General features: G+C 39.2%; 1 protein-coding gene across 1 annotated transcript in view; it reads right to left on the minus strand.

Moving 5' to 3' along the window:
• Positions 1–15,690, minus strand: part of MINDY3 (MINDY lysine 48 deubiquitinase 3) — a 696,716-nt gene that overhangs the window by 63,427 nt on the left and 617,599 nt on the right. Inside the window, exon 14 of the mRNA XM_029588822.1 lies at positions 3,255–3,326. Within this exon, the coding sequence (XP_029444682.1) occupies positions 3,255–3,326 (72 nt within the window). The remainder of the gene's footprint in view (positions 1–3,254; positions 3,327–15,690) is intronic.

The raw sequence follows: 15,690 nt of genomic DNA on the forward strand, positions 1-15,690 counted from the left end.
ATTCGTCAGCCAGGAAGCTGCGCATGGGGCGCACTTGGCCTTTCCATCATGACAATGATCTGAAACATAAGGCCAAGTCAATCCGTCAGTGGTTGCAGCAGAAGAAAGTGAAGGTTCTGGAGTGGCCATCACAGTCTCCTGATCTCAACATCATTGAGCCACTTTGGGTAGAACTCAAACATGCAGCTCATGCTAGACAAGCAAAGAATTTACAGGATCTGGAGGCTTTTTGCCAAAAGGAATGGGCAGCTTTACTACATGAGAAAATAAAGGGCCTCATTCACAACTACCACAAAACACTACAAGCTGTCACTGATGCAAAATGGGACAATACACGATATTATGAACTAAGGGTATGCAAACTTTTGAACAGGACAATTTTATTATTTCCCTTATTGCTATGCTTTGTGTAATGATTGCACTATTCTGTGATGCATAATAGTTTAATTTGAAACACAATAAAATAATAGCATGTATTTTGTCTGATCACTTATGTTTTCTTAAAATGCTATACATCTTACAAATTCTGCCAGGGGTATGTAAACTTATGAGCACAACTATAAGTGGGTGTGTGTGTGTGTGTCTGTGTGTGTGTATGTATATATATATATATATATATATATATATATATATACAAAAAACCCCCCACATACAACCGCGGGGAACTGTAAGCACTATTATTATATTTAATAAGTCAAATGCAATATGTGATATTTTTTAGAAATATAAATCTTTTATTAAATGTTTTAACAAATGTACTAATAATTTAAGTGAAAAATCATGTATACATGACATCAAATATTTCAAGAGAGTGAGAGCGCTCTATGGCGCCTGTAAAAAATCTCCTTTGATATCTTATTTTCAGCGTTTGTTACACCGACTGCTTTAGAAGAACACGTCCCCTGAGGAAAGGTTCCGTTGCGAACCAGAAACGTAGCTACGTCGGGTGGATTTAACATCATCAGATAAGTCGGGACTCTGAAAGTTATGTTGAATTGCATTTTATATATACAACAGCAAACCTTTTTGAAGGAATAATGGGATAAAAAATATGAGTTGCAGTTTTCACTAGGGTAGCACGGAGTTTAAAAATAATATAACAGGTGGAGGAGGATTGGTTAATGATTATACACGGAAATCTGGCAGACCTTGTGTTGGGCTGAAAAATCTATATATGAAACCCTTCCTCTACTTGTCAAAAATTTTTTGTGTCTTAGTAAATTAGGCAGCTTGCAAGTGTTTCACCACACCTTGCAGTTGACCTTTTAAAAAAAATTCTCTTCAATGGTCAGTTAGATAAGGACTCGGTTTCGAGCAGAGAACTGTTCATAATAATTTAGCATTTTTCAAAAATTTATAACTCACTGGGGTGTTTTTTATATATTTTGATTGTCATATATCAATTCCCCAGAACATTTTGGTGCTGTTTTGAAATTCTTGGTATCAAATATTTCAAAACATACTAAAATCTAACTATTAATCCAATCAATGATAAACCCCAGTCTTCTCCTGTATCTGTCCTCAATCTGACCCTAATTGAACTAAATATACCCTAACCTCATTGATGTTGACATGGGTCTGTACAAAGGAATACACCACTTATTGTTTTAACAATCTTGTATATTATGTCTTAATGTACATTACTTATTCAAAAGCAGTTAATATATAATAGTAGTGTAATTCCTTTGATGGAATCTCTCTGTTGTCCCGACAAGGTCCTCGTTTCGCCAATATTGGCTTCTTCAGGGGAATACTTCTATTGAGACCACACATCAATGAAAACAAAAAACTTCCATCACCCGCATCTGAAAGCATAAAGCTCTTATTATATCAAACTCAACACTTCATCTACTAAGTCAATATATACCAATTTTATCACATAAATCCATATATTGCAACCAACACAGTTTTAAAACATTGTATTTATAATGAAATGTTCATTACTGATTGAAAATTAATAATAAATAAATGGTGAGCTTACAAAAAACTTATATCCTGATATCCACTCCTACCTGCGTTTTGAACGGAGTGGATTCAGAAAAAACACATTCTATTCAATCCAGCTCATTGGCTCCTTAAATCTTAATATGTGAAATCTCCCGAATATGAATGTGTTCCTATAAAATAATTCAAAAAAAGAAAATTTACATCCCCATCTTGAAACTAGTTTCAAGATGGGGATGTAAATTTTTATAGGAACACATTCATATTCGGGAGATTTCACATATTAAGATTTAAGGAGCCAATGAGCCAGATTGAATAGAATGTGTTTTTTCTGAATCCACTCCGTTCAAAACGCAGGTAGGAGTGGATATCAGGATATAAGTTTTTTGTAAGCTCACCATTTATTTATTATTAATTTTCAATCAGTAATGAACATTTCATTATAAATACAATGTTTTAAAACTGTGTTGGTTGCAATATATGGATTTATGTGATAAAATTGGTATATATTGACTTAGTAGATGAAGTGTTGAGTTTGATATAATAAGAGCTTTATGCTTTCAGATGCGGGTGATGGAAGTTTTTTGTTTTCATTGATGTGTGGTCTCAATAGAAGTATTCCCCTGAAGAAGCCAATATTGGCGAAACGAGGACCTTGTCGGGACAACAGAGAGATTCCATCAAAGGAATTACACTACTATTATATATTAACTGCTTTTGAATAAGTAATGTACATTAAGACATAATATACAAGATTGTTAAAACAATAAGTGGTGTATTCCTTTGTACAGACCCATGTCAACATCAATGAGGTTAGGGTATATTTAGTTCAATTAGGGTCAGATTGAGGACAGATACAGGAGAAGACTGGGGTTTATCATTGATTGGATTAATAGTTAGATTTTAGTATGTTTTGAAATATTTGATGTCATGTATACATGATTTTTCACTTAAATTATTAGTACATTTGTTAAAACATTTAATAAAAGATTTATATTTCTAAAAAATATCACATATTGCATTTGACTTATTAAATATAATAATAGTGCTTACAGTTCCCCGCGGTTGTATGTGGGGGGTTTTTTGTATATGAGTTTTTGCACTAGTAGAAGTAGAATTGCCAAAAAATTTTTTTGCTAGCTATATATATATATATATATATATATATATATATATTACAATGCGGACCAAATACTTTTTCCTCATCTATAGATTTCTGAGCAATTGACACTATCATTTGAATATTCACAATTAGGAGCACTAGTATTCAAATGCAAACAATTTAATTTGTTTATCATCATCCATCATACCTTCTCATTGTAATTTGATTGCTTCAATCCATTGTAATGATACACTGTAAATGACTCTGGAACCCTTGAGTCCTAAATATCAAAGACATGTAGAAACACAATTATTTTTCTCAACACTTTCATGGGTCTCCTCTCTCTCATATTCTCCAGACCTAACTGGCTATACTCATCTGCTTTAAGACCAATTTTTTATTCGGAGGAGGGAAAAAGGAGTTGGAGAATAGAGGTAGGGGATTTGAAACAACAGCAAAATAAAATCATCAATCACAGTAACTAGATTTTTCCTATTACCTCTTGCCTTCATTTCAACTTACCCTTGGTTTAGGAATCTGGTGACAATTCTAGTACCTAAAACCAAGGGTATGGAGCTGTGGCTTCTTTAAGAAACTTATCTCAAAATCAAACATAAAACAGAGTTGCTTACCTGTAACAGGTGTTCTCCAGGACAGCTAGGTGTCAGTTCTCAGAAGTGGGTGACATCATCTGATGAAGCCTGGCTGAGAAACCTTATGTCAAAATTTCTAGAACTTTGACTGTGCCTCACCTAGCATGCCCACTCATGCCATTATGTCACGTGTTCACATGGGTACTCCTTGGTCTTGAATTTTAGCAGAAAATACAGAAACCAACTACACAGGGAGGTGGGCAGGTTTTGTGAGGCCTGACATCCTGCAGTCTTCAGAGAACATTTGCTGCAGGTTAAGCAACTCTGCTTTCTCCAAGCCAGCTAGGTATGTGGTGCTGAGAACTCTTTCTTAAGAGAAGGCCTAGGCACACATCTGGACAGCCTTCTGACAGATGAGGTGTGATCCCATGCCTCCTGGCTTCTTAATGTAGTTCATCGCCACCTAGTTGTCAGTTTGAACCAGGATGCCCTTGTTGGACAACTGATATCTGAAAGCTTTTGGAACATACTGGATTGTCCTTACCTCTAGGAAGTTCTTCTGACAGAACCTCTTCCAAGCAGACCAAAGTCCTTATGTCAAGAGCCCAGGTTGGATGCATTTGTTGTAAGGACTATTTGCATTGGAAAATTTTGTAAGGTTATATCCCTGATCATATTGGAACTGTTCCATCACCAAGACAGGCCATCCTTGAGTGGTTGCATAACATGGATGTTGTCCCCTAAGACCTAAGAGGTCTGCAGCCACTGTAACTTGAGGATCCATTGGGCTCCGCTCATATGGAGGTGTGCCAAGAGAGTGACATGTACAGTTGATGATATGAGGCCCAACAACCTCAATACATCTCGTACTAATGTCTGCTGACTCATCTGAATCTGTTTCACTGTGGACATTAGGGTGATAGCCCTTTGTTGTGGAAGGAAGGCTTTTGCCTGTCATGTCTAGCAGAGCTCCGATAAACTCCAAATAAGGTAATGAGCTCAGATAAGACTTGAGGTAGTTGATAACAAACCCTAGTAACTCCAACGCTTGGATAGTCATGTGCATCGACTCTGCTAATCCTGCCTTAGATGTGCTCTTGGCAGTCATCCAGATAGAGAGAGTTTTTCACCCCCAACTTGTACAGGTCTGCTGCCATCATGGTAAAGGCATTTGGTGAAGACATGTGGGGCTGACACTATGGTAAATAGCAGCAAACAATACAAGGGCAGACGTCCTCAATAATAAATCTGAGATATTTCCTGTGACTGTGGAATATCTCTGTGTGGCTGTAAGCATCCTTTACATTGAGAAAGCATGGGGGCACTGATGGAGGACAGGAGGTGGTGAGTTGCGAGCCACAAGCTGCATTCGAAGAACGTGCAGGTGGTTGTCTGCCCTTCTACCTGCTTTGCAGCGCAGATGACATCACCATTAATCAACTATTGAGATTCTAAAGAGGCGGGTGTGCGGTGCGCCAAAGCCACGCGCCCCTTAGAAAGAATTTTCATCTGGTTCTTCTCTCTCCATTGCTAAAAATCTGTACTATTGAAGATCGGGAAGAATTGGAAGGGTAAGATTCCTGCCTATGTGGCCATGATTTGTGGTCCCATTGATAATCATGTGGTGTGGCCTGTTGACCTAGTCAATAGGGGTAGCGATATAGAGGGCTCAGGAATATCGGAAGCCTCCCTTAGCCCTGGCAGTAATCTACCCCCCCCCCCCCCTGCAGCCCCTTACTCCTGGAGTAGACCAGATCCTTCCCGATTTCAGAGGTGGAGAACTGGCTATCTCCTCAACCCCAAGAATAAATCCAGCCGAGACTCTCTCAAATTTAGTAGATGGTTTGGATTTAATCTCTATTGGGAATAAAGACCAGGTAGAGAAAGTGGCTAAGGAAGGTCCCTTGGAAGATATCTCTTTAGATTCAGGTACAATATCTTCTCCAGCTCCACGTGAACCTGAGTTAATGTTGGAAATTCAAGAACCCCATTTCATCTCACTGAGGGATTTATGGAGGATAATGTTGAGGCTGGAAAAAAGCTGAGTCAATCAATGGAACATCTGAAGATATTATCTGAGGATACTAAACAAAAAGAGCTAAGTGAGGTGAAAAAGCAGTTATTGGCTGTTCCAGCTGTAAAAGCTGTTTACATTAAGGAAAGCCTGCTTATACATGCTCATTTAGAGAATATTAAGAACTTTCAGCAAGTGAAGAATCTATGTTTTATTAACTTTCCTTTGACCCAATTGTTGTCACTCTATGAAATGTTAAAAAAAATATCTAGTTCAAATTTTGAGATTTCTATTGATAAAATTCCTATAATTTCCAATATATACTATGTGCCAAAAAAAAAAGAAAAAAAAAAAAGCTTGTGAATGAGGGGATTTGATCGTCTCTCTCTTAAAGAGCCCAATTTTTCTTCTTTTCTTGAGTCATCTGAACTCAACCATCTGGAACTCCATGCCCCCAGATCTTAGACAAGAACCTTGCAGACTGACATTCAGAAAGAAACTCAAGACATGGCTATTTCTACAAGCCTTCCCTGATCTATAACCGCCCCAACTATAACAAATCGCCATGGTTCTCCAGTCGACGTACCACATATCCCTGACTTGGCTTCTGACTATACATTAATTAGTCCCGAGTTTTATGAACTGACACTATTTAGTCAGGAACATATGATATTATTACAGCCCTGAGTACATGATATTTACATTTTTGAAATAATCCAGTCCTGAGTACATGTTTTATTATAATCCTGAATATTTATTTGACTAGATATTATTTATTTCTGAGACTAGATATTATTTATTTCTGTGTTAGCCATGTCTCTGGCTCTTCCTCCTCCCAGTTCATGTGCCCCTGTTTTATTGTAACTTTTGTTCACTTGGTCTCTCTTCGCCTATTGTTCATGTTGATGTTAATGTTTTTGCACCATTGTTTCTTGTAAACCGATATGATATGATTGGTATCATGAATGTCGGTATAAAAAAAGCTCTAAATAAATAAATAAATAAATAAATAAATCTATTAATGACATTCCTTTGAGGGCCACATTTTTGGTTTCCTTTTCCTTAGAGAGAAACAAAGATGAGGATTTAAAAAAATATTTTGTCAATAAGAATTTTCCTTTTTTGCGGGAAGAAAATCTGGGTTTTCCCTGATGTTTCTTTCGTTACCCAGTTTCGGAGGAAACATTTCTAATTATTAAGGCAGAAGGTATTAGCACTAGGTGTTACCTTCTTAAAATATCCTTATCAGTATTTAGTAACTTACTAAAAGAATATGTTTGATTTCATCGATCCTATACATTTGGAAAATTTCCTTAATGACAAGACTATTAGTAATGGGGGCGCTCTTGAGCAGCGACCAAGATGGCCGCCTAACTTAAGAGCTCTGCCGACGTCGCATATTAACACTGGGAACCAGCTGATTATCTGGATGTAATATCTGGGCATTTGACAGATTCCTCCTCTTGAAGATGTCTTCTGCCAAATCTGGGAAAATGGAGGCGGCTTTTGCAGCGGTAGCCGGCTCCAAGCGAGTGAAGCCGGATCCACCTTCCCCGGACAAAGCGGCCGCGTCAAAAAAACATGGCGTCAGCAGATTTAGTTCTGCTGGAACTCAAACAACTTAAGTACATGTTACAACTTAACATCGATGCTACCAAGGCGATCCGGGGAGAATTACACACGGTGACCCAGCAATTGGCCACTTTTCAGGTACGTTTGGACGATGTTGAGGCACAGGCCTCTTCCTTACTGCTCACCACTGTGGCCTTACCTCGCATATCCACCAAAATGGAGCAATTGCAGCGGGAAGTAGAAGATTTATCAAATAGGAATCGGCAGAATAATATCCGAATTCTGGGAATACCTGAGGGGGCAGAAGGCACGGATACTGTTGCTTTTATTTCTAATTTCATCCCGTCTTTCTTCAAGATTAAATTTGACCAGCCCTTCGAAGTTGGGTGGGCCCATAGGATCCCCACCAGACCGATATGGGACTCTCAATACCCGCAACCCATTATTTTAAGGTGCTACGCTACCCCCAAGTGCTTCTCATTTTGTCGGCAGCCAAGAATCAAGCTCCCTCTCAATATCAAGGGAATAATCTCATCCTGGTCCCAGATTTCCTAAAGCTACAGCGGCACGGCGTAAACAATTCCTTGCCTTGCGCCCGCAGCTGCGCTCCCTCGAGGTGTAATACGGCCTATTATACCCCGCGCAGATAAAGGTCACCCTTCACAACCGCATGAGGATATTTCAACAGCCAGCTGATTTGGAGGAATTTCTGCAATCCCAGGCTGCTCCAGAAATGATTACTTGACGCTTCTGTCTCAGCTCTTACTGAGTTTCGCCATTCTCCTCAGTTATATTATATGGAGGTTTCCATCTTTTCTTTTTTTTTTTTTTGTCTTAAGGATATTAGTGGGGAATGCCCACCCACCCTGCCATGGTTCCCAGTACTTCATATCGGACCACGGATTTTTCCTTTTTTTTTTCATTAGCGATCTGGCCAGAGCGCTAGGTTAGATGAGGCCACTGACTTGTCAAGAGGCTCATTTTGCTGAGCACAGCCGTATGGCTTTTCTGATTTTTTCCACACTGCTACTTTTCCTCTGTTTTTCTCTTTTTTCCTCTTTTTTTTTTTTCTTATCTGGAATGTGACACCTGTATGTTCCTGGATTACTTCGTTTTTGTGACCTTATTTGCTGCTGCAATTAATAGCAATGCCTTCAAGTTATACCACCCATTACGTTAGTATCTACATATCTCATGGCGTCTGCGATTACTCATATTACTACCATCTCTCTAAACGTCACCAGATTAAAAGAAAGAAGATCTTGACCTATTTACAGTCTTTGCACACAGACATTGCGTTCCTCCAAGAGACCCACCTCTCTCCATTTGAATTCCCTTAAGCTCAAGCAACAGTGGGTTGGTTCCGTTCTTTTTTGCCCAGCGGTTCACAAAAAAAAGAGGGGTAGCAATCCTTCTCCATAAGTGCCTAGATGCAGAAATACTTCATCAAGTAGTGGATACTGATGGCAGATGGATATTGGCTCAAATCCGAATTGCTGATCATTCATATTCTCTTCTCAATATCTATGCTCCAAATCTGGACAATCCTGAATTTTTTCATTCTGTGTTTGCTAACCTTCTGACTTTGGAGGAGCATCCCATTATTATAGGCGGAGATTTCAATCAACCCTTGGATCCTTTTCTTGATAAAACAACTACATTACAGCCTCACATATCCAAAGCTTGTAAAGCCCTTCAACATCTACAGGACTCCTTTGGACTTACTGATCCGTGGAGATTGCTTCACCCTACCACCAAAGATTATACTTTCTACTTGTTCCAGCACTCTTCCTACTCACGAATTGACTTTTTTCTCATCTCTCGTTCCTTGGTCTCTTCCATCAAGTCAGCATCTATCCATCCCATCTTGATTTCGGACCATGCCGCAGTGGAACTGTCTATTCGCCTGCTTTCTCCCCTTGAGATTGATCGCAACTGGCGCTTTAACTCTACTTTATTGGCTGATCCCTCCTTTACTGAAACCATTCAACCTAAAATATTGGAATTCAAGTTCAACTTATCATCAGAGGTTTCTCCCTCTACCCTTTGGAATGCTTTCAAAGCTACGATCCGGGGAGAAATTATTAGCTTTACCATTAAATCCAAGAAGATCCATGCAGCTACTCTTTTTCATTTACAACGCATGGTTGAGACACTGGAACAACAGCATATTGCGTCTCCTACTTCTGCATCTCTTACGTTGCTTTTAAAAGCATGATACCAATATAACCAACATCTGAGTGCTTAAGTTCAACTTGGTCTTCATCACTCCAAAGCATTATATTATGCGGAAAACAATAAATGTGGACATATGCTTGCTGCATATCTTAAAAAACGCCAGGAAAAAAAGCGAATCACTAAGGTTCTCTCCCCTCAGAGTTTGCCTTTAACTTCAGACACTGATATTCTTTTGGTTTTTCGCTCTTTTTAAGAGACGTTGTATCAGTCAGAAGCAGATATCAACCATTCACCGGATCAGATTCAACAGTTCCTGATGTCATTAACTCATCCTTCTCTTACGGTTAGTCAAGCCTTAATGCTTGATGCGCCCATTATCCAACTGGAAATCGCCTCAGCAATCTCGTCCCTCTTCCGTGGAAAGGCACCAGGCCCTGACGGCTTTAATTCGGACTTCTATAATGCCTTCAAGACTGATCTGACGCCTCAATTGTATGACTATTTTTCCTCTCTGAATTCACACCCCACTGGGCTTTCTAGTTTCACTGAAGCCTGTATTGTGGTTCTTCCAAAGCCAGGCAGAGACCCTACCCTTATCTCTAATTATAGGCCAATTTCTCTTCTTAACACAGATTATAAAATCTTCACTAAAATTCTTGCCACTAGGCTCTCTCAGGTACTATGCTCTATTATCCATCCTGACCAATCCGGCTTTATTAAAGGCAGACTTATAGCTAATAAATCTCGCTTATTTTTGCATGCACTTCATCATGCTTCCTCTCTCGCACTCCCTGCAGTGGCCATATCTCTCGATGCTGAAAAGGCCTTTGACCGGGTTGAGTGGCCTTTTCTTCTGGCTTCCCTTAAATGGTTTGGTATTGGGCCCACATTTCTTTCTTGGGTTCAATGTCTTTATTCTTCCCCCTCCGCTTTCCTATACATAAATAATCGGACTTCTTCCCCTTTTCATTTACGAGGCACACGTCATGGATGTCCTCTTTCTACCCTTCTTTTTAACCTGGCTTTGGAACCGCTGTTGCTGGTGATTAGACAATCTGAGACCATTACAGGCATACCCATTGGGAATGAGATGTACAAACTGTTCGCATAAGCGGATGATGTTCTTCTTTTTCTTACAGATCCTGACTCCTCTTTTCCTTCTCAGTTTCATCTTATTTCTACCTACTCTTTAGCTTCTGGCTATAGAACCAACTGGCATAAAACTGAGTTGTTTCCCCTTAACCTGATGGGTTCAGTAGTGGATTTAACTTGCTTTCCCATACAAAAAGTTTCGGGTGGCCTTAAATATCTTGGCATTCGATTCCACATTGATATTCCTACTACTACTGGCTACTGAGAATCATCTATTCTCCAGATGCTTCGGGAGGCGGTCTACAAATGGTCCCCTCTACATCTCTCTTGGTGGGGTTGTTTAGACACTATTAAAATGGTACTTGCCCCCAAGATCACCTATTATTTAGCTATGATTCCTGTGTTCTTTTCTCAGGATTTTTATAAGCATGTGAATGGTTTATTGACTAGATTTCTCTGGTGTAATAAAGTTCCGTGGATAGCCTTGCAAAAATTGAAATGTACTTCTCAACAAGGAGGGGTAAATTTTCCTGACTTTTATTTATATCATTTGGCCTTTATTCTTCAACAGGGACATCATTATTTTGATCCTGGAACAACTCCCATTGAGCATCCTCGATGGCTTCCTATAGAACAACAGTTATTTCTTCCTGCTCCGATGACTTGTTTCCTAGGGGTTCCCCTTCCATCACACGCTGCATCTAATCCCATAGTACTTGCCTTGTATAGGGCCCTACAAGAGTTTGACACACAGCACCCTACTAATACACCTGCATGGGGAGCCTCGCTTTTTGCCCCAATTTGGAGCAATCCCAAAATAAAAATAGATGGTCATCCCATAAATTGGTCAGTATAGAAACGATTCGGAATTTGGTTTCTTGCATCCTTGATACAAAATGGCTCCTTGCTCTCCTTTGAACATTTACAGGATTGCTATGGGCTTCCGAGATCTCAGTTTTATGCTTGGTTGCAACTTTGCAGCACTTTATCTACCCTCTCTCTTCCTGATTTGCTCTCTACAGAGCTTCCCTTTGCTTTTTCCTTCTATCAGACTTAAAGTGTACTTGGTCATCTCGCCTTACGAATTTATAAAACTCTCAAGCTATCCAGATTCTCTAAGTCTGTCATTAGCCTTCAATCTCTCTGGTCGCATGACCCTGAGGTCTCCCCAAAATCTGTGAACTGGACTCGTCTATGGCAGGTCTTGGTATGTATATCACTCTCTTCCAGCCTTACCCAGACTTCCTTCTTCATTCTTCATAGAGCGGTATGGACCCCTTGGAAAATGCATCATGCTGGACGTCTCTCATCTCACAATTGTTGGTCCTGCAATATGGCTAAAGGCACACTTTTGCACGTTTTATATTATTGTCCATATGTATCTCGTTTTTGGAACCAAATCTGGGATATTATTTCCAATATTTTGAGTCTCTCGCAATTTCACACCTATTCAGTTATCATTCTAAGGGGAGCTGATCCATCTTTTACTCCACTCTCCCCTGCTGCGCGCAAACTGCTAGATTTTTTGTTATTAGTCGCGCTACACAACATTTTAGCTAACTGGAAGAGAAGTGATATGCTCTCCGAGCAATTATGGTGGAACTCTGTATATCTGTATAGTAAATATGAAAAGGCAATGGCAATTAAATTTCATAGAATGTCTTCCGTTGTCAGGTGTGGAAACTGCTAGACGATTATGTCACGTCTGTATCCTCTTGAAATGGGTGTTACTATAATACTAGTCTTCTTTTTGGTACTGCTATTTTGTCATGTTATTTATATGATGTTGGGATGTCACCTCCCCTTCCTTTCCTATTCTCTCTTCTATTACTTGTCTATCTTCCTCCTTCTTTTCTCCTTCTTTTTCTCTTTATTTTTAGCTGACATCTTTATGCACCATTCCAGTCTTCCTTTCCTTACTATCTTTATCTCCTTATCTTTTTCTTTTTTCTTTCTTTTTCCTGGTCACTTACAGTTCTAGTTTACAACTGTTTGCTATTTGACTACATGTACGATGTTCTATGTTCTTGAATCATTGTTTAATTTTGCTCCGGTTGATGTAAGTGCCTGCTTAAAATTTTCAATAAATACATTTAAACATAAAAAAAAAAGACTATTAGTAATACAATATCTGGTTAAGTTGTTGAGTTTGGGGTATGGGATATGGGGTATATATCTATTTGTAGATTAAAGAGATATAGGCATCTCCTGTCTTATAGACAATTTGATTGAGCTTTTCTTCATATGAATACATTTAAATATGCTCCCATTTTGTGGGCTAGGCGATGAAATATTATGAAGTGATTGTGTATAACCAGATGGTATTTTTCCTTTTGTTGAATGCTTGTATGTTTTCATAATTCCTTAGATTTACTTTCAGAAGAAGTAAATTTGAATAAAGTTTAAATTGAAAAAAATAAAAGATTGAGAAATCATAACTAGTCCTCTTTTTGTAGATAGGGGATTAAGGTGGCCAGTGAAACCATCTTGAAATGTTCTCACTCAATAAATTTGTTCAAGGCCTTTCAGTCTAGGATGGGAGAGTCTCCCCCTGTTTTGTTCAGAATCAAGAAGTACTTTCAATAGAATCCCCGCCCTCTTTCCCCTGGTGGAATGGGCTCGACCGCATTGGCCTGTAAGTGGGAGGAAAGCTCTTTTTGAAGCAGTTCCTGTTGAGATGTATGACCTCCAACTAGGGTTCAGAGGTCAATTTGGCAGGATATCCAATAGATTTAATCTGTATCCTCTTCTGATGATGCAGAGGATGCATGTATCCAAAGTTATGCTAGGCCACTGGTTTATGTAAAACCACAGTCTGCCTCAGATGGAAAGGTCTTCTAGCACATGTACTAGGATACTGACTAAGCTCTCTGAAATTCAGTCAAAACCCTGTCTCAGGTGTTGACTGGGTGGTTGTTTGGAGCTTCGGGCTACTGATGCTATGGATGGGCACAAGGGTGGTGGTGGTGGAGGGCCTACTGTTGACAGGACCCAAAGGAGATAGAGCAGCTTTTAAACTAGAACAAGGGGGAAAGCAGACAGTCACTCAGCAGTGCATGGTTCGGAGAAATGTATCCTTGAAGGATACTAATGAAACAGGAGAGTTAGGGCATCCCAACAGAGAGGTTCCATCAAAAGCAAACATAGTTCATATGCCTATATGTAAAAAATCACCAAAGCTAATGATTACCGAATTATCCCAAACAACTGAAAAGCAGGTTGTTAAAACAAACAAAAAACACACTTTGAAATGTCTGTATGTTAATGCCAGAAGTCTAAGAAGTAAGATGGGAGAGTTAGAGTGTTTAGCAGCAAATGATGAGATTGACATAATTGGCATCACAGAGACTTGGTGGAAGGAGGATAACCAATGGGACAGTGCTATATCAGGGTACAAATTATATCGCAATGATAGGGAGGATCAACTTGGTGGGGGTGTGGCACTTTATGTCCGGGAGGGTATAGAGTCCAACAGGATAAAGATCATACAAGAGAGTAAATGCTCAGTAGAATCTATATGGGTAGAAATCCCATGTGTGTTGGGTAAGAGTATAGTGATAGGAGTATACTACCGTCCACCTGGACAAAATGGTCAGACAGATGATGAAATGCTAAGAGAAATCAGGGAAGCAAACCAATTTGGCAGTGCAATAATAATGGGAGATTTCAATTACCCCAATATTGACTGGGTAAATGTAACATCAGGACTTGCTAGAGACATAAAGTTCCTGGATGTAATAAATGAATGCTTCATGGAGGAATTAGTTCAGGAACCTACAAGAGAGGGAGCTATTTTAGATTTAATTCTTAGTGGAACGCAAGATTTGGTGAAAGAAGTAACGGTGGTGGGGCCACTTGGCAACAGTGATCACAATATGATCAAATTTAAACTAATAACTGGAAGGGGGACAATAAGTAAATCTGCAGCTCTAACACTAAATTTTAAAAAGGGAAACTTTGATAAAATGAGGAAAATAGTTAGAAAAAAACTGAAAGGTGCAGCTGCAAAGGTTAAAAGTGTTCAACAGGCTTGGACATTGTTTAAAAATACAATCCTAGAGGCGCAGTCCATATGTATTCCGCGCATTAAGAAAGGTGGAAGGAAGGCAAAACGATTACCGTCATGATTAAAAGGTGAGGTGAAAGAGGCTATTTTAGCCAAAAAAACATCCTTCAAAAATTGGAAGAAGGATCCATCTGAAGAAAATAGGATAAAACATAAGCATTGTCAAGGTAAGTGTAAAACATTGATAAGACAGGCGAAGAGAGAATTTGAAATGAAGTTGGCCATAGAAGCAAAAACTCATAATAAAACTTTTTAAAATATATCCAAAGCAAGAAACCTGTGAGGGAGTCGGTTGGACCATTAGATGACAGAGGGGTTAAAGGGGCTCTTAGGGAAGATAAGGCCATTGCAGAAAGACTAAATGAATTCTTTGCCTCCGTGTTTACTAATGAGGATGTTGGGGAGATACCAGTTCCGGAGATGGTTTTCAGGGGTGATGACTCAGACAAACTGAACGAAATCACTGTGAACCTGGAAGATGTAGTAGGCCAGATTGACAAACTAAAGAGTAGCAAATCACCTGGACCAGATGGTATGCATCCTAGGGTCCTGAAGGAACTCAAAAATGAAATTTCTGATCTATTAGTTAAAATTTGTAACCTATCATTAAAATCATCCATTGTACCTGAAGACTGGAGGGTGGCCAATGTAACCCCAATATTTAAAAAAGGCTCCAGGGGCGATCCGGGTAATTATAGACCAGTGAGCCTGACTTCAGTGCCGGGAAAAATAGTGGAAACTATTCTCAAGATCAAAATTGTAGAGCATATAGAAAGACATGATTTAATGGGACACAGTCAACATGGATTTACCCAAGGGAAGTCTTGCCTAACAAATCTGCTTCATTTTTTTGAAGGGGTTAATAAACATGTGGATAAATGTGAACCGGTAGATGTAGTGTATTTGGATTTTCAGAAGGCGTTTGACAAAGTCCCTCATGAGAGGCTTCTACGAAAACTAAAAAGTCATGGGATAGGAGGCGATGTCCTTTCGTGGATTACAAACTGGTTAAAAGACAGGAAACAGAGAGTAGGATTAAATGGTCAATATTCTCAGTGGAAAAGGGTAAACAGTGGAGTACCTCAGGGATCTGTATTGGGACCGGTGCTTTTCAATATATATATAAATG

The sequence above is a fragment of the Rhinatrema bivittatum genome, chromosome 2 (genome assembly GCF_901001135.1).
Source record: "Rhinatrema bivittatum chromosome 2, aRhiBiv1.1, whole genome shotgun sequence".
NCBI classification, from domain to species: domain Eukaryota; kingdom Metazoa; phylum Chordata; class Amphibia; order Gymnophiona; family Rhinatrematidae; genus Rhinatrema; species Rhinatrema bivittatum.